At 64.6% G+C, this 26,596-nt stretch overlaps 1 protein-coding gene across 1 annotated transcript in view; it reads left to right on the top strand.

Annotated features, from left to right (window-relative positions):
• The first annotated feature begins 3,554 nt into the window (after positions 1-3,554).
• Positions 3,555-26,596, top strand: part of FOXO6 (forkhead box O6) — a 39,973-nt gene continuing 16,931 nt past the window's right edge. The window contains exon 1 of the mRNA XM_068417935.1: positions 3,555-3,992. Coding sequence (XP_068274036.1) covers positions 3,555-3,992 — 438 coding nt within the window. The remainder of the gene's footprint in view (positions 3,993-26,596) is intronic.

Genomic DNA, 26,596 nt, shown 5'->3' with positions numbered 1-26,596 from the left:
CCAGGTTGGATGGGGCTTGGAGCAACCTGGTCTAGTGGAAGGTGTCCCTGCCCATGGCAGTGGGTTGGAACTAGGTGATCTTTAAGTTCCCTTCCAACCCAAACCATTCGATGATGATTCTGTGATTCTAAGACCAGCATGTTCGGCAGCATTAGGTATAGATGAAGCACTGAGGTGATGTGGCAGCGAGGGCAAGAAGGTCTGAGCGCTGTCACCCAAGGGATGAGGTGGCTCTTGGAAGTTGCAGGGAGGTGCACCCGCTGCAGTGGAGGGGGAGAAGTGCTGCTGGAGCAACCGAGTGGTACTGTGGAGGGAGAGGCACCCACGGGAGCAGCACGGGAAGGGTTGTGCAGGCTGGGACCCTCCCGCTTGGCTCAGCACCAGGGAGCTGAGCCTGGGCTGGAAAAACAAGGCTGGAAGAGCAGGTGAGAAATGTAGGAGGGTTTTGAGTAATAAAGGCAAGACCGAGGGAAGAAACATCGCTGGGCTCCAAGTGGGCAAAAGGCTGCGGAGAGAGGAGGGAACGATCCTGCCTCCAGGCCCTCGGGGTAGGGAAGGAGATTGTGGGTGGAAACTGTAGCAAGGGAAATTTGGGATAGATCCCAGGAGAAACGCTCCGGGAGGAGGGAGGCACACGGAGATGTGGAGGCTCCAGCCTGGCCTCTGTAGGGTCGGGGGGGTTGGGGTCAGGTCCATCCCAAGGGCGCTCCGGCACCGCACACCCCGTGTGGCCACAGCCAGGCTGGCCAGGGCACATCTGGTGCCAGCCCGGCTCAGCCCGCCTGGACCAGCTGAACCCGTAGATGTGGGGCTTGGCCAGCAGGTCCTGGACTGCATGGCCGGGGGGTCGGGGACCGCAAGACCTCAGCCCCCAGCTAGCTGGGCTGTGCCTCCAGGGACAGCTGGGGCGTCCGCAGCCACCGCTACCGCTCGCAGGTTGTGTGAAACACAGCGCTCGTCGAGTCCCTCTGTATATTGTATTATATTTGTTATATTGTATTATATTTATTAGATTATATTATACTTTATTATATTATTAGTGCTTGGCTGTCAGGCCAAGCACTCCAAGGCTGGAATCGTCAGCTTTGTAGTTGCTTGGGTAACCTTAGCCCGTCCCCTCGGACAACGAATGGGACTGCAGGAAGTGTCGCGTGTGACTGTGGCACTACAGACACCGCTACAGGCACAACTGGTGGCAGCAAGGGTGACAAAGGCGCAGAGCGATCCAGGGTGCTCGGTGTCGGTGTCCCCAGGGCCAGCGAGGCACGGCGGGACGGGGCTGCGGTGGGGACGGTCAGAGCAGGCAGCGTGGGGCAGGCAGGAGGGGATGTGGGGGAGACAGCCTGAGTATGGGGTGTGTAGGGGACACGGGTGGGGGGACAGAGCTGCCGCGGACACCCCTGTCCCCAGTGGGTGCAGGGGCGCGTCCCCAGTGGGTGCAGGAGGAGGGGTGCGTCCTAGCGCGGTGCAGGCAGGGAGGTGGGTGCGGGCAGGGGTCAGGCGTGCGTCCCCCGTGGGTGCGGGAGCAGGTGCGTGTCCCCAGGGGGTGCAGGGTGAGACACGCGTGTGCACGCACGTGGAGGCGTTTGCGCCCTCGTGGGTGCGAGGGGGGGCGTGCGTTGGCACCGGGGGGTACAGACGGGCAGGGCAGCACCCCCAGCGCGGCCGGGGCAGGAGGAAGGGCACCGAGCTGCCGGCATCCCCCAGCCCCGCGTGGGCTCCGTGGGGCTGACCGCACTGCCACCTGCGGTGACATCAGCGGGGTCACCGGCCCCGCGGGACCCCGGGCTGCTGGGGTGGGGAGCGGGCTGGGACCCCGGGCTGGGACCCCGGGGGGGGACCCAGGGGGGGGCCCAGGGGGCTGCCCCCCCCCGGGAACGGCCACCCACGCGTGGGCGCAGCCGCCCCGGGGCGTGGGCGGTGGGGCGGGGCTCGGGGGCGTGTCCTCCGGGCAGGGGGCGGGGCTGCGCGGCCCGAGGGGCGGGGCCCGCTCGCGGGGGTCTCCCCGACCGCGCCGGCGGGGGCGTGGCCGCGGGGGGCGAGGGGGCGGGACCCGTAGTAAAGGGGCGTGTCCCTCCGCGGCGGCGTTGCCCGGGGTGACGCGCGGATGCAGCCGGCACTCCTGACGTCACCCGCCCCCCTCAATCCCCCCCCCTCCGCGGAGCGTCCCGCCGGCGCCGCGCCAATAGGCGGGCGGGGGGGGCGTGTCCGCCGGGCACCTCCCGCCAATGAGGCGGCGGCGGCGGCGGCTCGGGGCAACAATGGGGGGGGGCGCCCGGAGCGCACGTGGGGCCGGGGCCGCCGCCGGGGTGCGCGGTACCGGGGGGGGGGGACACGGTGCCGGGCGGGGGGACGCGGTGCCGGGGCGCTCCGCTCCGTCCCGCCCCGCCGCCGGGGCGCTCCGCTCCGTCCCGCCCCGCCGCTGCCCCGCACGGCGCTGGGGCACTCCCCTCCCCCGCCCTGCTCCCGCCCCTCCGGGCCCTCCCCCCCCCGTGTCACGGCGGCGCCCGCATTCGGGGCCGGGCACGGCGGAGGGAGGGAGGGAGCGGAGGAAGGAAGGAACGAACGAACGAGCGGCGGCCGCCCCAGCATGTGGCCCGCCCGCGCCGTGGCGGCAGCGCGGCGACGGCGGCGGCGGCGGGGGGCAGGTGCGCGGCCGCTGAAACGGAGCGGGGGGGCGTAGGGGCGGGGAGCCGCCCGCCGCCCGCCGCCGCCCTCGCCCGGCGCTGTCAGGTGCGTGCCGCCCGCCAGCATGGCTCCGCCGCGCCGCCCGACCTAGCGCCGGGCCGCCCGCCGCGGCCCCGAGCCGCCCCCCGGGGGTGGGGGGGAGCCTACCCGCCCCCCCCCCCCCCGCCCCTCGCCGCCCCGCACTCCATCCCACTTCTCCCCGCCCAGGTGCCCCGTCGCCCGGCTCCGGAGTACGCCGGTCCCCGGCCGAGGATGCCGCCCGTCGCCGGTCGCTCCGGTTCATCTGTTGCTGCTGCCTGACCGCGCCGCCAGCCCGGTGCAGCCTCCGCCGATGGATGCGGCAGCCCCCGCGCCCTGCCCGCCCGCAGCCGCCCCGCTCCCTATTGTGCCGGGAACGACTCCGGAGCTCCGCGGCTGGTAAAAAAAAAAAACCAAACAAAACCAAACAACAAAAACAACAAAAAACCCAAAAACTAAACCAAAAACCAACCTCCCCCGTCTCGCCCGGGGCTGGAGAGGCGACCGATGAATATGCAGCATCCCCCCCGGCTCGTCTCTCCCGTTAACCTCCCGGTTCCCGGCGCGGAGCCGGGCAGAGCCGCCTCTTAGAGCTCCGCCGGACTCGGGGCTGCACCCCCGCCGCCTGCCCCCCTCCAGCACCCGGGCGCACGGAGCGGCTCCTCCTTCCCTTCTTCCCCTCCAGCCGAGCTTGGAGCTCTTCTTCGCACTCCTCTCCCGCTTGTGATTTTGAGGTTTTTTTGGGTTTTTTAAATTTTTTTTTCTTTTTTTGTGGAAACCGACCGTAACTCCGGGGAGGGGGTTGTTGGGGTGCGGAGGGGGGGGGGAGGTGCGGCGGGGAGGGGACCATGGAAGAAAAGCTCCAGGCGCATCAGGTGGAGATCGACCCGGATTTCGAGCCGCAGAGCCGGCCCCGGTCCTGCACTTGGCCTCTCCCCCACCCCGACTTCGCGGCGGAGGAGGAGGATGGGGGCGCGGCGGGAGGACCCCCGGCGCTGGCTACCGGTAGAGGGGAAGGAACCGAGAACGCTGTGGCCCCGGTGGAGCGCAGAGCAGCCGCCTCCGCTTCCCTGCAGCCCCCCGGTCCGGACATCGGGCAGCTCCGTAAGGCCAAGACCTCCCGGAGGAACGCTTGGGGTAACCTCTCCTACGCCGACCTCATCACCAAAGCCATCGAGAGCTCGCCGGAGAAGCGCCTCACCCTCTCGCAGATCTACGACTGGATGGTGCGATACGTCCCTTACTTTAAGGATAAAGGAGACAGCAACAGCTCTGCTGGCTGGAAGGTACCTGACCCCCCCTGACCCCAACCCCAGCACAACTTTCCCCCCTGCTCCCGACGGGGCGCCGGGCTCTGGGTGCTTCCCCCAGGGCAGCCGGCGCTTGCCCCTGGCTGTGGGGCTGGGGGGATCCCCGCTTTCCTCGTGGTTGGGGTGGATAAGGGTCGGTCAAGTGTTGGGGAGAGCTGGCGCCGTGCGGGGCGATCTTGTCCCCGGTTCACCCGGGGCCTCAGGCTGGGTGTTGTGGCAGAGCCGGAGCGTGGTGCCACTGTCGTCCCCAGGGAGGTCAGGGAGAGGGGGATGGCAGTGGGAAGGGTGGCCGTGGCCGGTGACTGTGGCCGGTTTTCCCGCTGGCGTGCCTGGGGTACAGTGAATGACAATCCCACTGCCACGGCTCTGCCTGTCCCTTCTGGCGGGCACCCCAGCGGTGCCGGGACCCTGAGTGTCGGCGGCATGCCCGGGGGGACAGCCGGAGGGAGGGCTGTCCCCAAACAGGTGTCTCCAGGGTGGCTTTTACCCAGTTCTGGGTAAAAAGACACACTTTTACCCAGTGCATCTCAGCCCTTGCCTTCCCTGGGGCTGTGTCCCCCTCCCGGGGGTCCCCGCGGGCAGCACACGACCCCCCCGGCTCCGCGCTGGCTTTCCCCGACTGCTCCAGCCTGGCACCGTGGGATTGTTAGAAATCCCTGGCGCAGGTAGCGATCCCCGTCTCGCTCGGTGCCAGCCGGGACCGCATCGCACCAACCATCCCGGCACCGGGCGAGGGCACGGAGGGTGCTGGGTCCTGGGGGGGTCACATCCAGCCCCTGTCCCAGCGGCTGGTGCTCGCCCCGCTCCGCGCTGGGAAGGGGGAAGAGCTCGCCCGTGTCCAGATGGCGTCGGGAAAAAGGAGATGGTTTCTCTTAAGCCCTCCCCTAAGCCCTGTCACCTCCAGTGTGATTAGTGTGTAACGAGGCTTCGGGGGCTCTAATACCAGCCGGCGGTCCTGGCACGGTGTGCCCTGGCTCTGCTGGAGGTGGCTGGACCCGGCTCGCCTCGGGGGGGTCCTTCTTGGTTGCAAACGGGGCTCTTTTGGGGCGGGGAGGCCTGACTCTCTCTGTGGCACCTGCAGCCCGGCCGTGGGAGCTGGTGTTGCGTGGAGGTTGGGCAGCCTCTGTGCTTTGCTTCACTTGTGATGGGTGGGCAGGGGACAGCCCGTGTACTCCCGGTGCGGAGGGTCCCCAGGGGAGGGTGTCGGGGCTGTGGAGGTTGCAGGAGGCAGCGGTTGCGTGGGGGCTGATCCAACCTCCACCTGGGGCGAGACCCGCGTGGCCATGGGAGCGTGCTGGGGGACAAGGGTCTCCCCAAGGCTCGCACCCCTTGGGGACAGTGTGGAGCATGTGCTGATGGGGTCTGGGGACATGACGGGGAGGTTTGTCGGGGCTCTGGACCGGTGACCGGGAGGGCTGGGACAAGGAGCGAAGGGATTCCCAGGCAGCCGTGTGTGTCACCGGGGGTGTGGGATGCCTGGGGACCACCCTGGCTGGGTGTCCCCAAAGGGCAGCCCCGGGGTGCAGGGGCGAGGGGACAGCGCTGTGAGCAAGTTTGTGTCCCCAGCCGCGCGGGAGCGGGGAAGGGGGATGTGGGAGTGGGGAAGGGGGATGCTCGTGTTCCCCGGTGCTGGCACGTGAGCCAAAGCCGTTGAGCAAAGCCCTCCCTGGGTGGGAACGACCCCGGCGGGGCCAGCAGCCGTCCTTGTCACAGGCCAGCGCTGGGGTTTGGTCCGCCTGCAGCTTGCATGGGACGGAGGAGTGACCTGTGTCCTCGCTGGGTGTGCCAGGGCGTGCACAGGGGACAGCGGTGACACACGAGTGCGGGTGTGCGAGGTGGCACAAGCTCCCGTCCCGCCTACGCCAGCACTGGCTGTTGGCCCCTGGGTGAGGACAGGCTGTGACGGCAGCGTCACCTGCCCGCATCAGTCCTGGCAGAGGCGACCCTCGAGGGCATCATCCTGGGGAAGCAGGAGTGGCCCTTCCCTGTGTCAGCTGTCACCCGGGGCGTCCCCTGATGTGTCCCAGAGCCACGGGAGGGCCAACACCTTCTCCCAGCACAGCCTCCACCAGGGAGCGTGTGGGAGCAACGTGGGGTGTTCAGCCCTGTCCCTTGCCCCCACACCTGTCCTGGTGTCCCTTGTCCCTTGGGGCAGGGACAGTGCGTGGCCTGTGTCCCCGTACCGGCACTGCCGGGGGTGCTGCCGATGGAGCCCCATCACCCGGCGTGGGGCTTGGTGGCTTTATCCCCAGAGGCGTCACGGTGCGTGATGTGCAGGGGGGTGGGACAAGCTCAGGGTCCTGCTGCTGTTGGGCACGAAGGGGCATTTGCTGGGGCCGCTCACTGGGTGGGCTCCCCCGGGCGCACCCTGGGGTAGGATGCTCTCCACCCCCCTGCCCCATCTCCATCTCGGAGCAGCTCCGTTGTGGCTCTACCTGTCTTCACGTTGTACCGCTGCTGCCCGCTCCCTCCCGGCAGCCCCGTTGCCCCCGTGTTGGCACTGGGCTCAGACCCCCCAGCCCAGCCCAGCGCTCGGCCGGCCACAGGGCAGACGGGAGGGCTGAGGCTGCCCAGCGAAACGCCCTGCCTGCACACCGGGTACCTGGGGGCCTGTCCTGGTGCTGCCGGTGCCCTGTCCCCAGCTGGGACGGGCGATGCCAGGGCTGGACACGGCGCGGGGAGAGGAGTGGCGTGCGCAGACCCCCTTTGCTTGGCAGCCTCGTTGGACACCAGCGTGTCAGGAGTTACGCACCCTCCCCACAGCCCTGTGTCCGGACCCCCTGGGTGCCCCCCGCATCCCTCCCCGGAGCAGGCTGGCAGCTCGTGGTGCCGTGGGAGCACCCGGAGCGCCGGGCAGTCAGTTTTGTAGTAACGAGCTGCTGGTGGCTTATTAAAGAGCCCTTGGAGATGCCACGTCCCTCCTGCCCCAGGCCTGGGAGAAGCATGGCAGATTTAAAGTGTTTCATTACCCAGCACAGCGGTGTCCGAGGGGGGTCTGGGGTAATGGGCCGCTCCTTTAATTAGCTCCTTCACAGCCTCCCAGCTCTGGGGAGAGTGGGATGGCGGAGGTCTGGGAGCCCGGCCAAGGGCACGGCATCCCCACGGCGCTGCTGCTGCTCTGGCAGGACTTCTCCAAACCCCCCTGCCCTGCTCCGGCATTGGGAGGGGCTTTTCCAGCAGGACCCCTTCCCGCATCCAGCCGGCCATGGGGATGCTGTGCCCGGCTGTGGTGTGCGAGGTGTCTGTCGGGGATGTGTTCCCCCAGGCTGGTTAGTTATCTCTGAGGGGAAGGATGGTGAGGCTGCACCTCGAATCCTGTGTTCAGTTTTGGGCCCCTCACAACAAGAAAGACCTTGAGGTGCTGGAGCGAGTCCAGAGAAGGGCAACGGAGCTGGTGAAGGGTCTGGAGCACAAGTGTGATGAGGAGCGGCTGAGGGACCTGGGGGTGTTTAGTGTGGAGAAAAGGAGGCTGAGGGGAGACCTTATTGCTCTCTACAACTGCCTGAAAGGAGGGTGTAGCGAGGAGGGAGTTGGTCTCTTCTCCCAGGTAACAAGTGATAGGACGAGAGGAAATGGCCTCAAGTTGCACCAGGGGAGGTTTAGATTGGAGATCAGGGACAATTTCTTCCCTGAAAGGGTTGTCAAGCGCTGGCACAGGCTGCCCAGGACAGTGGTGGAGTCCCCATCCCTGGAGGGATTTAAAAGCCGTGTAGATGTGGTGCTGAGGGACATGGGTTAGTGGTGGGCTTGGCAGTGCTGGGTTAACGGTTGGACTCGATGATCTTGAAGGTCCTTTCCAACCAAAACGATTTCATGATGCGGTCACGGGGTGCGATATGGGGTCAGGACTTTCCTTCCCCGCCAAGCTGCAGGTTGTGTGACATGGTTTTATGGTGACATACCGAAACACCTCAGCCGTGCTCAGCATCAGGACCAGCACCCAGCTCTCTTTAACAGGGGAGGGGGCGATGCTCTGACCGCTGCCCCCCTGTGCTGTGCATCCCCTGGGGCTCACTGGACCGCAGCGCACTGGGCCGACACGTGGGGCTCGTGCACCGGGAGCTGCTGCTGCTGCTGCTTCCTGACGCAGGGCAGCGGGCGCCCGTTGACTGACAGTTCTGCTTAATTAGGGAGTTGTTATTTTATCAATTCCAAAAGCGCTTGAAGTTTTCTGCTCCTGCTCACGCTTTCCACTTGTTAATGGGAAACCAACACCCTCTGTCCAAAAGGCAGCGGCACTGATGCGTTTTAAAGGTTTCTGCTTGCTCCGCTTTGACATCCAAAATATAACAATCAAGCAATCAGCTGGTGGATGCCTGGTTGATGCGGCTCTGATAGCGTTGAAAACCTTAATTTCCCAGCCCTCCCCTACACCTCCTCCTCCTGCTTTATATCCCTGGGTCTGTAGGTTGGTGGCTGCTTGCGGGGTAGGGGACTGGGCCTGCGGGATGCTGCTGGCCCCCAGGAACGTTGTGTGCTTGGGGTGGTGGGCTGCCATGCAGAGGCACCCACCCCATCCACCCAAGGGGCACCTTCCCCTTGCAGGGCAGGAGGGAAATGAATGAGGGAGAAAAAGGGGCGGAAAAAGGGTTTTTGGGTGGTGCATGGTCTGAGTGCCCCGTGCTGCCCGTCGGGTTAGGGTGTACTGGGGTGCTTCACCTCCTCGCTGGGCATGGAGACCCCCGAGGGACGTCCCCATCTCTGCGCTAGCGAAGGGAGGCAGAGCCATGGCCTTGGCCTGGAGCACAACCCCATGGGGCACTGTATGGACAGGGCAAGGACATCCTTTAGGGGATCTGCTCCCGGCTCTGTGTGCTCCGTCACCGATGCCACCCCCTGCCCTTCTCCTCTCGGCTGGGGGCTAGTGCATCTGCCTGGGATGTTGCCCTGTGCAGCTGGAGAGGCTTGAAACAAGCGCCTGGGACTAATGGGGACGACTTTCCCCTTGCAGAGGGCAGCTTGGGTGCCAGCGAGGGAGCAGGTGGTGCCACGGGGAGGGGGTGGCACAGCGGCGAAGGGGGGAGTTATGGGAAGGATGGAGCGACACAGCTTGGGGGGTGACACGGCCCTGGGGGTGACGTGGCTCTGGGGCGCACACCGGGCTGGCTCCCATTTGCACTGGGATTAGCAGCGTGAGTGCAGCCCAGCCCCGGGGGGCTCGGCGGAGGGCACGGCCCCGGGGCTGCCCGCTCAGGGCTCCCGTTGGGGCGGTTTGGCTCGGTTTGGGGTGGCTTGGCTCGGTTCAGCCCTGCTCACGTATCCCATCCTCTCCATATATGGAGATTTTTTCCAGCGGCGCAGAGAGCCCGGTGCTCCCCGGAGAGCTGCCCGCGGCCGGGAGCGGAGGGGCCTGAGAGCCCGGCCGTCCCGGGGGGCTGAGCAGGGCTGGGAGGATCCCCCAGCTCCTTCACCCCAGGGGAACCCCTCTTCCTCATCCCCCAAACAGTGCCCAGAGGAGCTACCCTGGCTCTCTGCTCCCCGCGGGTGCAATGTCCCTGGGGTCTCCCTGATGTGGGGGGGACCCCCCTGACCCTTTCCCACGGCACAGGTGGGGTCCCCCCCCAGGGTACCCATCCCTCCAGCATCCCGGGGCTGGAGCAGGGGACTTCACACAGGGATGGGGGAACCCGCTCGCTCCCCCTCTGAGCCGCCACGATGTGCTCCGGTGCTGCTGGTGGCATGGCCGTGAGGGATCCCCCGGGCTCCTTCCCGCCTTGTTTTTCTCTCTCGTTTTGGAGTTTTTCATCTTCCTTCTAATTTTTTTTTTTTTTTTCCCCTCCTTCTTCTGGAATCGCTTTTCATGCAGCGCTAACTGCTGAAGTAACACAAACCTGCTAAATGGTCCAGCTTTATGATAGCATAAAAATGATACTACGGCAGTGAGTGGGGCTTTATTAAACCCAAGGGAAAGGCTCCAAATGAACAGCTTGCTCTGCTCTTAGCTTCCCCACCACACCCCCCCCCCCCTTTATTTTTAATAACCGCTGGGATATAAACTCCAGTTAAGATCCTACGGACTAGAAGAGCGCTTGCAGCCCGGCTCTGTCCCTACGTGCGGGCCCCTGTGTGCATCCATCCATCCATCCATCCCTCCCGCTCGCCTGGTGCTGCGATGGGAGGACCAGCGTCATGGGCTGGGAAATGAATTTCCTGATGTTTGGCTTTGTGCTTAAAAAGCCTCAGAAATATTTTGCGGGGATGCCATGCCCCCGGCGGGTCGGGCCAGGCGTGGTGTGGGAGTGAGCTGGAGCTCCTTGGCCCGACTTCCCATCCCGGTGGGACCCTCACTGGGATGCTGCTGGTGGCAGGAGGTCCCCTGGGCTTTGGGAGCAGGGTTGGACCCATCACCACTGTGTCCTCACAGAGGGAGCAGGAAGGAAGGGAATGGATCTCCCCTCCCCACCGCTGCAGCGGGGTCCAGGCACGGTCAGACCCAGGCTGCGCCCTCCATCCCCGAGGTCCACCCCAAGCCCTGGTGCTGTCATGCCCTTGAGTCTCCCATGGGAATGCTCTGGAGGTGGGTATGGGGTCTCCCCCTTGCCCTGCTACCCCACTGCACCCCATCCCTGCCTTCCCTCCCCATCCCCCCGCACCCAGCAGCGGTGGGCTCGTCGCTCCCCCATCACATCACTTTTAATTAGCCCGACGCTTCCTCCGTCAGCTCCTCTCTCCCGCTGAAGGTGCCTGATTAGTGCTGGGGTGAAAGGCACTTTGGGTTATGGAAGGACACGCGGAGAGGCTCGCCTGTCTGCCGCTGAAGCTCATTTTGGACAGCATCTGTTCATTATTATGTGGTGCCTTGGCCGGGTGCCAGCCAGGAGGACTGAAAACCCCGGCACAAAGCTTGCTTTCACCCGCCGCGGGGAGGAGGAGGAGGAGGCAGCCGGCGCTGGGAGGAGGCATGGGAACCCCCAAGGCAGCCTGGTCCCTTCCCAGTGGGGATGCTCCAGCATAGAATCACCGACTGGTTTGGGTTGGAAGGGACCTTAAAGCCCATCCAGTTCCAACCCCCTGCCACAGGCAGGGACACCTTCCACCAGACCAGGTTCCTCCAAGCCCCATCCAACCTGGCCTTGAACACTGCCAGGGTGGGGGCAATCTGGGCATCCCAGAGCATCCTGAGCTGTCACCTGCTATGGGTCTGGCCATGGGGTGTCCAACCCCGCCGAGACTGCTGGCTGTCCTGTGGGGCTGGGGGTAGCGGGGGGGCTGCCCCAGGGGGATTAGCAGCAGGACGGGGTGATGTTGGGGTCTGCATGGCTGGTGCTTGCTTTTTCTGGAGGGGGCCTATCCTTCGCTTCCCCAGCACCCCCGTGCCACCCCGAAGGACGGCTGTACCCATGGGGGCTGCGCTGGGGCTCGGCAGTGGGGAGGCTCCCCAGGCTTTGCTGCCCACTGCCCCTCTGGGTGGTGGTGCTGGGGTTGATGCCCTTCCCTGCCACCTCCATGGCTTTGTTCCCACCGAGCCAAGGACACAGCAGCAACGCAGCTGGGCTCTGTGCTCCGTCCCTGGGGACAGAGGTTTCCCAGACAGCCCCGAGTGCTGGCAACGGGGGCATGCAGGGGGATGCCAGGACGGGCACGCTGGCCTCAGCTCTGCCGCCTGGGCTCCCTGGCACGGGCAAACCCTCGCCTGTGCCTGCCCACGGGGCTGGGCGGAGCACGGGGAGCTGCGGGCAGCGACGCCACGGGGCATCCGCCACGTCTGAATGTGCACGTTCCCTCGCACGCCTGTGCGCGCGTGTGCATTCGGGGCACACGCAACACGTGCGCCGGGCTCCCCACGTGCGCTCCCACGTGCGGTCAGCTGCGCGTCGGGTGCGCAAGGGCAGCGCGGGGAAGGACCCTTGGACGTGACTCGGGCTGGCTCCTGGGGCTGGTGGCAGCGTCCTTGTGTCCCCAGGAGATGGGGGGGACAACGTGGCCTTGCTGTGGGGTGGTGGGTACCGCAGGGGCTGGGTGCTTTTGAAGGCTTGGCACGCGGTGGGGAGCCCGAGCCGGGGCGCCGAGCAGCCACCTTTGATTTGCTGGGAAAAAAAAAACCCCACACACCCAAAAAAACAAAAAACAAAGGAAAAAAGCCAACCCCAAGGAAGAGAAGAAAGGCGAGAGTTGTCAGGAGCCGCCCGCCGGCTGGCGCAGTGCCAGCGCGGGGACGCTCCGGAGCAGACATGCCAAGCTGTAATTGCAGACAGGCTCATTGCGAGAGACGAGACGGTTATTTTTAACTCGCGTTAAGGTAATGCACTGATCTCCTGCCTGCTGGTTCAAAAGTTCAACCCCCCCATCTCCCTAAACCCCACTTTTGTTCACCCACCCCATGGCGGTACCCCCCGGCCGGGCTCTGGGTGCCCCCTGGAAGGCACATCCCCTTCCCCGCGGTCGGTCCGCCCGGCGCTGCCACACACCCTCGCCCTCCCCGGGGCAGCCTTTGTGTCTCGCGGGGGGGTCTGGCTCCTCTCCTGCGGGACTGGGAGGAGGCTGCGGCCGGGGCCAGCGCCGGGGTGTGGAGGAGACGGGTGTTCGGGGGGCTGTGCCAGCTCCGTGCCCGGCCTCGGCGCTGCTGAGATCCCCGAGGGATGGTGCTGGGGACGGGTGCTGCATGCTGGGGTGGAAAAAGGCCGGTGGGAAAGCCTGGCAGTGCTGTGGGTGGTGGCACTGCTCCTTCTCCGAGGTCCCCAGGCGCTGGTGACCATGCCACCCCAGGGACCGCTGACATGTCCACCAGCATCAAGGCTGGCAGGGATGGCAGGGCAGTGTGGGGATGGTGAGGTGTGGGGATGGTGGGGTTCAGAGATGGTGGGGTGCAAGTTCCCCCCCTCCTCGGGCTCGCTGGGCATCCCCGCGGCGGAGGGCTGAGCCTCTGGGCCACCTATCTGGTTCGACTGGCTGCCAAGCCTGATGCTCCCAGTGCCGCTTGTCAGTCCACGCCGAGGACCGTGCAGCCACCTTGGCAGCGGGAGAGCCCAAAAGCCGGGTGCAGGGATGTGTCATCACCTCTTTTCTTTTTCCTTAAAACATATTGCAAAGTGCCAGGAGGGCCTGGGTGCCCTCTGCTCCACGGGGAGCAGCTTTGCTACCCTGAGACAGGATGTCACTGGTGGCGTGGGACCCACGCGGTGCCAAGCTGGGGAGCGTGGGGACGAGTCTGACACCTGCTCCCCAACCCTCTGCCCAAACCATGCAAAGTGAAAGCGGAGCAGAAACACTCCACAACGCTCAGGTTTAGCCCTGTAATAGCTGTAATTAATCCTTTCCCCCCCCATCAGCCTCCCTGAGGAGCTCAGCCACTGGGAGCCGACGGGAATGAAGCCCTGGGGTGCTCCCGAGCAGGAGCAGCGTGTCCGTCCCCCTGTCCCCAAACGCCCTCTCACCCTGGTTTGTGGCATCAGCAGTTTGCCAGATGGCCGGGAACTCCCTGCGTGGCTGAGACATCTTTTGTCCTCGGCCGTCGGGTGGCCAGGACCATCAGCTGCAGGTGCTTCGCTGCCCCCTTCCCGCTGCCATGGTTCGCCACTGCCCTCCCATGGGGTGTAGGTGTTTTCAGCTGAGATTCGGGGTTCAGGGGGACCCGAGGGGAGCTGAGACCCGCCAGCCACATTTCATGGCACGTCACCGCTCGTCCGAGCTCGTCGCCTGCCCCTGTGGCTGCGCATCGTCTGCCGGAGCCGATAAATTGTGGGCATCGCCCGGCTGCGTCAGCGGTGGGTTGTGGGGCCATTTTCTGTAATGAGTTCACGGCGTAAGCCATGGGGGGGCCTTACCGGGATTATTCCTGGACTGTGACCCCCACAAAACGAGGGGCATCTCCTGGCCCATCGGGGCGACCGGCTCCACGGGGGGTTACGTGGCCACGCGCTTCGCTGCTGTGCCCGTGCGGACCCGTGCGATGGGCAGGGCTGCCTGCATCCCCTCTGCACGTGGGGACGGGGAGCGGAGGGAGACCGGGGGGCTGTGTGGGGACCGTCGGCCACGTCCCGACACCCACCGATGCTGGCGGGAGTGGGCACCACATCCATGTGCGCTGGTCTTAAAGGTCCTTTCCGACCAAAACGGTTCTATGATGTTTGGAGCATCCCCAGAGCCTGCCCGGGCTCTCGGATGCGTTTGGTAGCATGGGACTGGAAATGTCTGGGGCAAGCCCTAAGGGTGGGAGAGCTGGGGAGACCACGACTGGGACTGTGCTTGGGACCGTGCTTGGGACCACACTTGGGACCATGCTTGGGACCGGGCTTGGGACCACGCTTGGCACTGGGCTTGGGACCACACTTGGGACCACATTTGGGACTGTGCTTGGGACCACTCTTGGGACCTCCTTTAGCAGCAGGTCCGCTGGCTTCTTTCCCCCACGGGTGCAGGGCCCTGGGAACCATCCCGCCCCGCAGCACAGCCGGTCGGAGCCGCTGGCCGTGGGGAGCGAGGTTAAGCAGGATGAAGAAGGACAAGTCCCCGGCTTCGTGACACCGTGCCAGCGGGTTTGGGCAGCCAGGACGCCTGCTGTCACCTCCTGCCTGCATCGTGCCTGGCCGGCAGCCGGCCCTCGCGCCCTCCCTGCCCCAGGTGCAGGGCACGTGCGGGGATGCAGGGAAGGAATTAACAAGCTTGCGGAGCGACAGGCTCATAAATTTCGGCTTTTTTTTTTTTTTTTTGCGACTGTCAAACCTATGCCTGTCCCAGGGATGTAAGACAGCGTTTTATTGCTGCCTGCTTGATGGTTGTTCCCTTCTCCTCTGCGGCTGTGATTTATCTCTGCACTTTGCGCTGATTGGATTAGAAGTTTAAATGCTAAGGGTGCATAACAATATATTTTTCTTATTAATATTAAAAAATCATTATTGGATTTTTTATAGTTCTGTTTTGAATCGAATCCCCTTGCTTGATTTATTCTCTCTCCCAGAGTAGAATTTAATGCTAATAGGAACAATCATTGCTTTGTTTTGAATCTTTGACTGTTTGGAAAAAACTTTCCCTGCAAAGGGAAATTACAGCATTATTAAGAGTCCATTAACAAAGGGTTCGCCCATTCCTGGCTGTTACCTGCGAGCTGGCGAGAAAACAAAAAAGCAAAGACCGGGGGTCTCTTTGGGCAGGGGCTTGGTGACGGGGGGCGATGGGCACTGTGGGGCTACTCTGCTTCCCACTGGATTTCATGTTTTTAAGGCAAATATATGGAACACACTGGCAGCCCCCGGCCGATGCCTTTCCCAGCGTGTCCCCAGGGCTGCGGGTACCAAGTGGCGAGAAGGAGGATGCTGGATTTCCTCCCTGCACTGCCCTTCACCCCAGTGCGGAGGCTGAGGGGTGACCGTGCCTCTGCATGGGGACCGGCCAGCACCCACCCGGTGCAGTGCCAGCCCCGGGTCCCACCGCATCCTTGCCGTCGTGCCCGGTGTGTGCGGGGCACCAGCTGGCAACGGGGCTGGGCACATGCCCCATGGGCAGCCCTGGGGAGCAGGGGCAGGCAGGCGCGTGGGAATGGGGCAGGGGATGGGGGGCACGATGCCAGGCAGCTGGGGACATGCTGGGTGTTTGTGCACGGCGCTGGGATGGGTGCGATGGCGGTGGGGAGCTGTGCCAGGCTTGGCATGTGTCCGGCACAGCTGGCAGGGGGAGCGCAGCCTGCCCGGGCACGGCTGGGGCAGGCCTGGTCAGCCGCGGCCCCGAGGGGTGCCAAGGTGGAGTGGGGATGTGGGGTGCGGGGCGGCTGCAGGGCGTAGGTGGGAGCAGCAGGAATGTCAGCCCCAGGCGTGCGGGGTCCTGCGTCGGCATGAACCTCCCCGCAGCGCTGCGCCGTGCCAGGCCGCCACCCTGCACCCCAAACCCTGCACCCCACACCCTGCACCCCAAACCCTGCACCCTGCACTCCACACCCTGCACCCCACACCCTGCACCCCGCACCCCACACCCTGCACCCCGCACCCTGCACCCCGCACCCCACACCCTGCACCCCACACCCTGCACCCCAAACCCTGCACCCTGCACCCTGCACCCCACACCCTGCACCCCACACCCTGCACCCCGCACCCTGCACCCCGCACCCCACACCCTGCACCCCAAACCCTGCTCCTTGCACTCTGCACCCCACATGCCCAGACTCCCACCCAGACATTGCTTATTGCAAATCTGGACCCACACCCCCCGTGCACCCCGTACCCTGAACCTGCACACCCAGAAACCCACCTGTGCTTGCTGGACACCCCGTACCTGCACCCCACTGGCTTTCCCCACGGCTGCTGGCTCCCTGCCCTCGGCCCTTCACACTTCATCCTCGGCGGAGTTTGCACCTTGGAGTCACGGCTTGGGCACTGTCATCTGTGCTGGGATTTCCCAGTCGGCCCGTTGCACCTTGGGCGCTGGGAAGCTCCATTTTCCCGGGTCGCTGAACATGGGTGACACTGCCCACGAGCCCTGGTGTGCTCGGCTCTGCCTCCCCAACCCCTCTGTGCTCTGGGGTTACAGGGTGTCTCTGCAAAGTGCATCATCAGAAGGTGGGGGGAACCCCTGTCCGCCCCCATTCCCTGCGGCACGCCAGCACGAGCAAGCAGTTGGGATGTGCACCCCGTGCTGTCCCTTGGGGACCCCCCCCTCTGGTGTGATGGGGTGGGGGGTCATAGAATCACAGAATCATCACAGAATGGTTTGGGTTGGAAGGGATCTTAAAGACTATCTAGTTCCAACCCCCCTGCCATGGGCAGGGACACCTTCCACTAGACCAGGTTGCTCCAAGCCCCATCCAACCTGGCCTTGAACACTGCCAGGGAAGGGGCAGCCACAGCTTCTCTGGGCAACCTGGGCCAGGGTCTCACCACCCTCACAGCAAAGAATTTCTTCCTCATATCTCATCTCAATCTCCCCTCTTTCAGTTTAAAACCCTTCCCCCTCATCCTGTCACTCCATGGCCTTGTAAAAAGTCCCTCTCCAGCTTTCCTGTAGCCTCTTCAGGTACTGGAAGGTGCTAGAAGGTCTCCCCGGAGCCTTCTCTTCTCCAGGCTGAACAGCCCCAACTCTCTCAGCCTGTCTCCAGAGCAGAGGGGCTCCAGCCCTCTGAGCATCTCCGTGGCCTCCTCTGGACTCGCTCCAACAGCTCCGTGTCCTTCTTCTGTTGGGGCCCCAGAGCTGGACGCAGCACTGCAGGGGGGGTCTCAGGAGAGCGGAGCAGAGGGGCAGAATCCCCTCCCTTGCCCTGCTGGCCACGCTGCTGGGGATTCAGCCCAGGATACCGTTGGCTTTGGGCTGCCAGCACACGTTGCCGGCTCATGTTGAGCTTCTCATCACCCATCACCCCCAAGCACCCTGCAGGCCGTGCAGGGAGATGCTTGCTCAGATGTGGTCCAGGTACCTCCCCACTGCCGCCAGGACAGCACTGTGGGGCGCACGCGTGTCCCCCCTTTACTCTGTGCTGGCACTGGGCACGGTCCCAGCAGGGCTGCTGGTACTCCCCCAGCATCCCCGGCTTCCATGTGGCGTGTCCTTAGGTGTCCCCCCACGCGCTGGGACCATCTGGCCGAGGTTTCCCGTGCCCCGTTCACAGCCAGGCAGCGCTGGGATCCCCGCGGTCGGATCCGCTCTCCCTCCGTGCGCATGTTTTGGCTGACCCCCCTCTTGTTTTTAATCCATCCCGGAGCCTCAGCGCGCCAGCCAAGGAGTGGCTGGACTAGGAGGCGCCTGCCAGGCCCCCGAGCCGGCTGCGAGGCTGTAGGGTTCATGGCAGCAGCAGCCCTGTGTGTTGGGCTCGCTGTGGGTTTTGAGGTGGGGACATGGTGCGGGAGGAGGCGGGGGTGGACCCCTGGGATGCACAGTGGGGTCCTCTGTACCCATCCTGCTACCCATCCCTGGGACACATCTCTGTGACCATGTGGGGCTCAGGGGGGTAACCCCACTGCTGGGGTTTGGGGAGCAAGGTGGCGTGACATGGTGTGGGAAGATGGGGGTGCAGTGCTGGGAGATTTGGGGTACGGGACAATGCGATGTGGGGGTGCAGGGCTGGGGAGTGCAGGGTGCAGCAGCCACCATGGGGCAGCAAGGGGAAACATGGGGTGGGTGGTACTGGCAGTGGGGCCAGCCTGGCTCCCCAAAGCTCCCAGTTTAACCAGCAAGGCCCCAGCAAAGTACCCAGCTGTGGGGGTCTGGATCAGGGCCCCATGGCCCCCACCCAGCCAAGCCCCCCAGGTGGCTCCTCAACAGGGGGGCAGGATGCTCGGCGTCCCCTCCTGCCTTGCTGGGCACCCCCATGGTGGCACGGTCCCAGGGAGATGGGGCCAGTGATGGCCTCTGTCCCCAGGACCCCTCTCCCTGCCTCCAAGCCCTCTCTGCAGCACGAATCCTGCTCCTGCCTGCGGAGAACGAGCAGAACCAGGGAGCTCCTGTAATTATCACTGTGCCCTGAATAATTCATAGCAGCGTTACCCCAGCAAAGCCTCTCCCTGCCCCGGCTCCCTGCCGCGCCGCCTGGCAAGCACCGCCTGGCTCTGGGGGGGCCATAAAGTGGGGGGCAGGCTGGCCAGGGCGGTGGAGTGGGACAGAGGGGGTCTGTCACCTGCTGCCAGGGGCTGGGGGGTGGCACAGGCAGGGGATGGAGGAGCAGGTTGGTGCGTGACCCCTGGGAGCATCGTCACCCTCCCCGCTGCTCCCCAACACTGCGGGGAGTGTCACGGTGCCAGGGCGAGCGGGATGGGCGAGCTGGTTGTTTCCCTGCCTGGCCCAGGACACCCCGTCTTTTAGAGGGGGGGTGTCTCTGCACAAACACACAGCACCCCGATCCCTCCAGCCATTCCTACAGGGCTGGATTTGCCCCAGGGCGGGTCGAGACCCCATTCAACGGGGTTCCTGACCCCGAGCGCCTGCGAGGCCGGGAGCAGCGAGGGGTTAAACGCAATAAAGCCGACGTGAAACTTTTGGCTGGGGAACTGCAGGCAGAAAAGTGCATTTGTAGCCGCAAGTGGCCGCCTTGAAGAGGATCCAGATCTGTCTGGGAGCCGTCTGCTGCTAAAACCCTTTGATCCACTTACTCCTCCCCAGGGAGCTCCCTGCAGCTCTGGTGCTAATGCCCCCATGGCGACAGGGGCTTAGCTGCCAGACGGATGCAGGGAAGACCCCCCTTCCCGCTGCCAGGGAGGTGAAAAAAAGAGGAGGGTGGAAAAAAAAACAAGAAAAAGAGGGGCTTTGGGATACAGGAGCGATGTCACGGGGCGTAATCCGGGGAGTGCTGGGGGTGCCTGGGGGTGGGAGCGGGTTTGATTGTTCCCAGGGTGGGATGTGAGCAGATGGAGGGATGGAGGGAGCGTTGCTGGGTGATGGCGGGGCGTGGGGGGAGGCGGTGGTGGTGGCACAGGGAGGGTTTGCATCGCTGCTGGCCTTCCCCTCCCCAGACTGCAGATCTGGGGGCTCCCATCCCCGTGGCTCGTGCAGAGCCGTGTGCGTGGCTTGGGGTGAGGATGCACCGCTGGGCAGCCAGACCCGCTGGTGATTTTGGGGGGTGACGAGGACCCGGAGAAGCTCTGCTCGGGCGAGCGCACCCCTTCTGCCTCCCTGCCAAGCCCTGGGAGCAGGACTCACCCTCCCAGGGCTGGGGAGGCAGCGGTGGCATGTAGGGATGCTCTTGGGGATGTGGTTCCTATTCATCCTCACCCTTTACAGCCCCACAGCCTGCGTTTGTGGGGCAGGAGGACCGGCCTTGTGCCCCCAGCTGCACCCGAACGTTTGGGGTTTATCCCCACAAGCGTTTGGGATTTAACCCAATGTGTATTTGTCCCCATTCCCAGTCCGTGTGGCATTGGGATCACAGTGCCGGCCGTGCTGTGCCAAGCCAGCGGGTATGGGGATGGCTCTTGGGGTCAGTGAAGGAAGGTTTGGGGTGTGGAGAGCTGGGTTTCGAGTCAGCTGGGCAATGTTTACTGGTGGGGAGGGTTTTCCCACAAAGGAAAAGAAAATTTGGGTCAGCTGGCCCAGATAGCAAATTGGCTGGAAGGGGGAGGCAGGAAAACCAGCAGTGCTGGCTCCTGTGGGGTTAAATGGCAATTTCAGTGGTTTTGGGTCGTAGGGATGGCTTTATTTTTACTATAGGAAATGTTTAAAGCCCAGGAAGCTGAAATAACCTGCTGTACTGGACCTCAAATACACATTTTCCAGTGGGCATCAGGACTTGAAGGACGTGCTCGGCTCTGCTGCGTGGGCAGCCCTGTGCCCTGCGCCCCCCCAGATCCCCATGGCGGATGGGTTTCACCCCTGCGGCAGCGGGGACGGGTGTCACCGGGTGTCCCGGGGAGGGGCACAGTGCTGTATAGTCAGGACAGCGTCAGCGTGGGGAGCGACGGGACCGCACGGTGCCGAGCCCTGCAAGGGGGAGATGTTTGCGTGGGCTGCACCCTGCGTGACACGTGGGATTGAGTTATGGACGGACTCGTTAGCCACGGGCTGCCAGTCTGTGCACGGAGCAGGATGAGGCCGTGGGCTGGAGAAGGGGCACTCCACCCTCCTCCCTCCTGGGGGACAGGTTTGGGGGCCGGTGCTCTGGCAGGTACCCGACGCCGCCTGCGGCTGCGGAGTTGCGGGGTTGCCCTGCCAGCAGGACGGCATCGCCTCTGCCCACGCCAGCAGCCCCGGCCACGCTCGTGAAGGAAAAAGCCATCGAGGTGGTGATGGAGCTGTGGGAGAGGCCAGGGGACGGTCACGGGCGAGGACGGTCACAGCTGGGTCCGGAGGGGGCACAGAGGGGCCGAAGGGGTGGGCTGGAGGTGTGAAGGGAGGGAGCGGGGAAGCGAACAAAAGCCGCATTGAATGTCAGCGCCCGTCGGCCCCGCCGCCAGCGGAGCAGGAGCCCGGCCAGGAAAAACAGGGCTTGGAGCAGGGAGCACATCGTGTCCCTGGCCGGGGCCGCCGGGGCCCTCGGTACATTCTGTAGCGGAGGAAGCTGGCGTGGGGACGGGCTGGCTCGCGGGCTGCCGCGGCTGACCCCGGTGGGGTGGTCAATTAGCTTGTGGGGGCTAATTGTCTGCGTAACGAGCCCCGCTGAGACCGGCCGGACCCCCCCTGTCCCACCCGCTCCCTCGGGGGGTCATCGGAGGCTCCTCGGTTCTGGGTCAGCGCCGGAGGAGGAGGCGATGGGGTTGTGGGGGGGGGTGGGATGGGGACCGGGTTGCAGACAGCGAGCGGGCGCCGTGCCCAGGAATTCGAGGATGGTTTGCAGGCTGCGCTGCCCAGGCAGCAGCGTCTAATTCGATTAGAGCTCGGTGTCACGAAGGCGGGAGGCCGGCAGCGTGTGGGAGCCGAGCCGGGGGGGCCCCGCGGGGAAGGCGGCCGTCTGAAGGGCTGCCAGGTCCCCTGGGAAACAGCCCGCACGTCAGCGGGCTGGGGGTGACCCGTCCCCCCCCACCGAGGCTGCTGGGAGAGCTGGTACCCCAGGCACGGGGTCGTACCCAGGCTGGTACCACTGGCAGGTCCCCATGGCCTGGGGACCCCATGGAGCTGCTGGGGGTGTTTGGAGATGTTTGAGGCGCTTGGACCCTTCGAGATAGGCTTCCAGGTGACAGGATTTGGGAGCAGCTGCCTTCCTGCCGTGACATGTGGCTTCCCGTTGCTTCCACACCTCCACCCTGCGCCCCAGCGTCCTCCATCCCCCTCCTTGGCACCCTCCGTCACCTGTACGCCACCTTCCCAGCCCCACGCCCCCCAGCCATGTCTCCCCATCCCCTCACCATCCCTGGAAAAACCTAAAAATTAAGGACCAAGAGGGCTGTGGATGGGGTTCAAACCCCTGTGGTTCAGGCACGGGGCATCCTCTCCCTACAGTCCAGGGCTGATTTGTTCCTGGTGGTCCCAGCACTGGTTCCTCCTGCCCCTTTTTTGGATATTTGTGACCTGGACACCTTTGTTTCTGATTCTTCCAGCTGAAAGACAAGACCCTGCTGGCAGCATGGACCTGAGGAAGGTCCCTGGTCCATAAGTACCTGCGGCAGCGAGTGGCCGAGCCTGTGGCATCGCTGCTGGTTTGCAGGCAGGGCAGGTTTTCAGGGTCTCTTGCTCCAGAGAGACCCATCAGCACTGAAAAGAGCCCCGGGAAAGCTGCATGGCCTGACCTGGAGTGTACAGGAAAGCTGGAGAGGGACTTTTTACAAGGGATGGAGTGACAGGACGAGGGGGGATGGTTTTAAACTGAAAGAGGGGAGATTTCGATGAGATCTGAGGAAGAAATTCTTTGCTGTGAGGGTGGTGAGACCCTGGAATGGTTGCCCAGAGGAGCTGTGGCTGCCCCCTCCCTGGCAGTGTTCAAGGCCAGGTTGGATGGGGCTTGGAGCAACCTGGTCTGGTGGAAGGTGTCCCTGCCCGTGGCAGGGGGTTGGAACTGGATGATCTTTAAGGTCCCTTCCAACCCAAACCAGTCTGTGATTTCATGATCTCCAGCCCCCCTGGTCCCGCTGGCAGGATGGGAGCCGACCCCCTCGCAGTGCCCATCGCTCGGGGTCCCCACGGGGCTCTGGCAGTGCTGGGGTGGATCCGGCTCCACCCTCGCGGGACCTGCTGCTCCAGCACGCTCCGGCTGATGCAATTTTTGCCATTACAGGTAAAACTGCTCCACCTCGGGTGGCCAAACTCCTCCGAGATGGGCAGGAGGGGGGATTGTTGTGTTCCTGTTGCTTTGCAGCATCCTCCGGAGAGCCCTGCTGCCTCCCCAGGTGGGGCTGCCTCCTGCTCGCCTGCGGTTGCTGATTCATCTTCCGAGCTGTGCTGGGGGGGGGGCAGAGGCTGCACCGTGCATTATCCCCCCCGCCTCTGCAGTCCCCGTTGTGGCTCCGCTACCTGTGGTCCTGCTGGTTTGATACCTGCTCTGGAAGCATCCCTGCGTGTGGCAGTGCAGCCCAGACACCACCACGGTGGGCTGCGCCTTTCCTGCCACCCTGTGTGATCAAATAGGGCTCGGAGACGAGGGGGACACGCTGCCCAGGGTGATGGTGCATCCCTGTTGGGGACAAGCAGCTGAGGTTTACAGCTAGGAAAGTTTGGGGTGTTGGGGGAAATCTTGGGGTGTCCCTGGTGCTTCTGAACCCTCGGAGGGAAAAGCAGAGACTGTGATTAATCCAAAGGCAACCCGGGAGTGCAGTCCCTGGGGTGGGCTCACTGCCAGCCCCCCGGCAGAGCAGTGCAGGGTGCTGGGGAGATGCAGGCAGGGGAACGCGTCCCTGGGCATCGCTGCAGGGACACAAAGCGAGCGGGCAGCGGCGGGGTGACAGCAGGCAGCAAAGCGCTGGGACGGGGTGCAATGGCTCCCCTCTCCCTCCTGCCACCAGCCCAGCAGAGCAGCCCCAGGCGGGATGGCAATGTCCCCAAGGGGAAAGCGTCCTCATCATCACCCTGTCGGTGCCCCTGCGGGGTGACAAGGTGGGGGCTGACCCCATTGCCCCCTCCCCAGGGCACGTGCCCATCTGGCGCAGGGCAGGGACCCCCTCGCAGGAGGAGATGACAGCCGAAGCCAGGGTGCGTGGCCGGTCCCCGTCGCTCTCGCTTACCTGCAGAATGTCACCCGCCGTTTCCCCGGCAACGGCGATGGCATCCCGAACACCTCGGGCAGAGTTTCCCTGCATCCCCTGCGATGTCATCCGCCGTTTCCCGGGTAACCCAGCATCCCCAAGCCGGCGCTGGCAGGCAGGTAGAGGAGAACCTCAGCCCACCCACCACCTTCTGCTGTGCCGACCCAAAAGCAGAGCACCAGTGGAAGGGCTGTGGCTGTGCGGTGACCCATGGTGGCTTTGGGTGGCCATGGCCAAGTGGTGAGGACAGGCTGGCACGCCCCAGGGTTGCTCTTTGCAGACCCACAGTGCCCACCCCATGTCCCATCCCTGGGGTGTTCTCAAGGGGAGAATGGCCAAGGGAGGCTGGAAAGTGCCCGGGACAACTGGGAATTCCCTTTCCTGGTCACCTTGGAGCATCTGGTCTTAGCAGGAGGCGTTAACATCCAAGAGGGCACTGGTGAGGCACGTTGAGCATCCTCCTGTGCTGGTGTAGGAGCCATTTTCCTCCTGGCGATGCCCTTCATGCCGTGAGCCCCTCCTGGGTTGAATGCACCGAGCAGAAAGTGTCCTGGCAGCTGGCGTTGTCCCCTTGCTCAATAAACAGCTTTGCTCCTCGTCCCCACAGCTTTGCTCCATTGTATCCCAAATGGCAAATCCCCCTGCTCCCGAGGCAAGTCACTGAGAGACTAGAAGTCCCAGTAAATCCCACTGCAGCAGGGTTAAGTGCTGGGTCCCAGGCAGAGGAGGTTGGGAGCACCCTGCTCACCAGCTGCGAGCACCCTGGGATGGTGGGAGCCCCTGGGACAGTGGGAGCCCCCTGGGATGGTAGCAGCCCCTGGGAATGGTGGGAGCACCCCAAGATGGTGGGAGTACCCCGGGATGGTGGGAGCCCCCCAGAATGGTGGGAGCCCCCCGGGATGGTGGGAGCCCCCCGGGATGGTGGGAGCCCCATGGGATGGTGGGAGCACCCTGAGATGGTGGGAGCACCCTGAGATGGTGGGAGCCCCCCGGGATGGTGGGAGCACCCTGGGATGGTGGGAGCACCCTGAGATGGTGGGAGCCCCCTGGGATGGTGGGAGCACCCTGGGATGGTGGGAGCCCCCCGGGATGGTGGGAGCACCCTGAGATGGTGGGAGCCCCCCGGGATGGTGGGAGCACCCTGGGATGGTGGGAGCACCCTGAGATGGTGGGAGCCCCCCGGGATGGTGGGAGCACCCTGGGAAGGTGGGAGCCCCCCGGGATGGTGGGAGCACCCTGAGATGGTGGGAGCCGCCCGGGATGGTGGGAGTGCCCTGGGATGCTGGGAGCACCCTGGGACAGTGGCAGCACCTGGGGTTGGTGGGAGCACCCTGAGATGGTGGGAGCCCCCCGGGCTGCTGGGAGCCCCCCGGGATGGTGGGAGCCCCTGGTGCTTTCTCCACCAGCGGATCAGGAGCCTGGAAAATCCCTTGCTGACGCAGCAGTGCTCAGCCCTGCCCGAGCGGCTGCGGGGGCCCCAGCCCAGGGGCCGAGGAAGAGGGGGGATTGTACTGGGATGAAATCGGAGCTTGCGGTGCTGCGGTTGCCAGCATTTCCCCACGGATCCTGTGCTCTGCCCCGTGCGCTGGGGCCGGGGAGGTTAATGTAGGCAGGAGCTGTCTGCTGGGGTGTTTTTGGGAGAGCCATGACCAGCCCCTGTCCTGCGTGACCCCAGTTTTGGGTGCATCGCCTCGGGCAGGGGCTGCCTCGCTGTGCCCTTGCCTGTGCTGCCTGCACCAAGGGGATCCAGCACCTCTATCCTGCCGAGCCTCTGGGGTGCCCGGGGTGGGGGTCCCCCCTTTCCAAACCCACTGATGAGGCTGTGCGCGCAGCAGCAGCCCCGCAGGGTGCGAGCACATGGGTGCAACCTTGTGCATGTGAGCGAGTGTGTGGGTGCGGGGTGACACTGGGGGTCCGTAGGCTGCGGTGGCAGGAGTCACGGGCAGAAAGCCCAGTGACCACGATCGGGCCAGACTCTTCTCAGTGGTGCCCAGCGACAGGACAAGGGGCAACGGGCACAAACTGGAACATGGGAAGTTCCATCTCAATATGAGGAAAAACTTCTTTACTGTGAGGGTGCCAGAGCACGGGAACAGGCTGCCTGGGGAGGGTGGGGAGTCTCATTCTCTGGAGATATTCAAACCCGCCTGGACACAACCCTGTGCAACGTGCTCTGGGTGACCCTGCTTTGGCAGAGGGTTGGACTAAGTGATCTCCAGAGGTCCCTTCCCACCCCAGCCAGGCTGGGATTCTGTGATTCTGTGACCCAAAAAGGGCTCAGCAGGTTCCTGGAGGCCGTGGGGTGCTGGCTGGTGCCTGTGCACCCCGTAGGTGGGCAGCATCGGGGCACGGGAGCCTCCTGCCCTGAAGCTTTACCCTGCCCTGCAATGGATGGCACAAGTCCCCACACTCGCTAGGGCACAGGGGTGGCTTGCAAGCCCACCCAGCTCAGCTGGTGAGCATGGGGGAGGCCTCCCCCCACCCCGGCTCCCTGCACTGGGAGGAAGCGCGGGCTGGCGAGACCCCGGCGCGAGGAGCTGCGGGGGCGGCAGGAGTGGGGGGGCTGTAATTAGCAGGTGCAGAGCAAGCTGCTGCCGGTCGGGTGAGCTGAGTCACGGTGCAGGCGGCACATGTGCCGCAGGCGTGGGCGATGGGGGTGCACGGGGAGTGGGGATGGGGATGGGGGGCTGCGGGACGAGGTGCAGCAGGGAGGCGTGGGCACGGTGGGGAGGTGTTGGTGGGGTGCTGGGGGTGCGTGTGTGCGGGGTGGGTGCGTGCTGTGCCCCTGTGTGTGTGACAGGGAGGGGTGTGTGATGCCCCACTGCAGGCTGGTGACATCCTGGGCAGGGCTGAGGATCCACCAGCCCTCGGCTGGTGGCTGTTCTTTTTCCACCCTGGGAAGATGGAGCTTTTTCTGTCTCCCCTCCAAGAGCAAGTTTGCTTTTGGCTCCTGTCCTGGCATCGAGTGGGGGCCAGGAGTCCCCAGGGAGCTCGCAGCTCCATGGGGCACTGCTATGGGTGCTCCCTGGGGCTAAGCGGGGCAGAGCAGGGATGGAC

This window comes from Nyctibius grandis, chromosome 24 (assembly GCF_013368605.1).
Source record: "Nyctibius grandis isolate bNycGra1 chromosome 24, bNycGra1.pri, whole genome shotgun sequence".
NCBI classification, from domain to species: Eukaryota; Metazoa; Chordata; class Aves; order Nyctibiiformes; family Nyctibiidae; genus Nyctibius; species Nyctibius grandis.
Note: the sequence above shows the minus strand (reverse complement) of the source record. Positions and strands in the feature narration are given on the sequence as shown.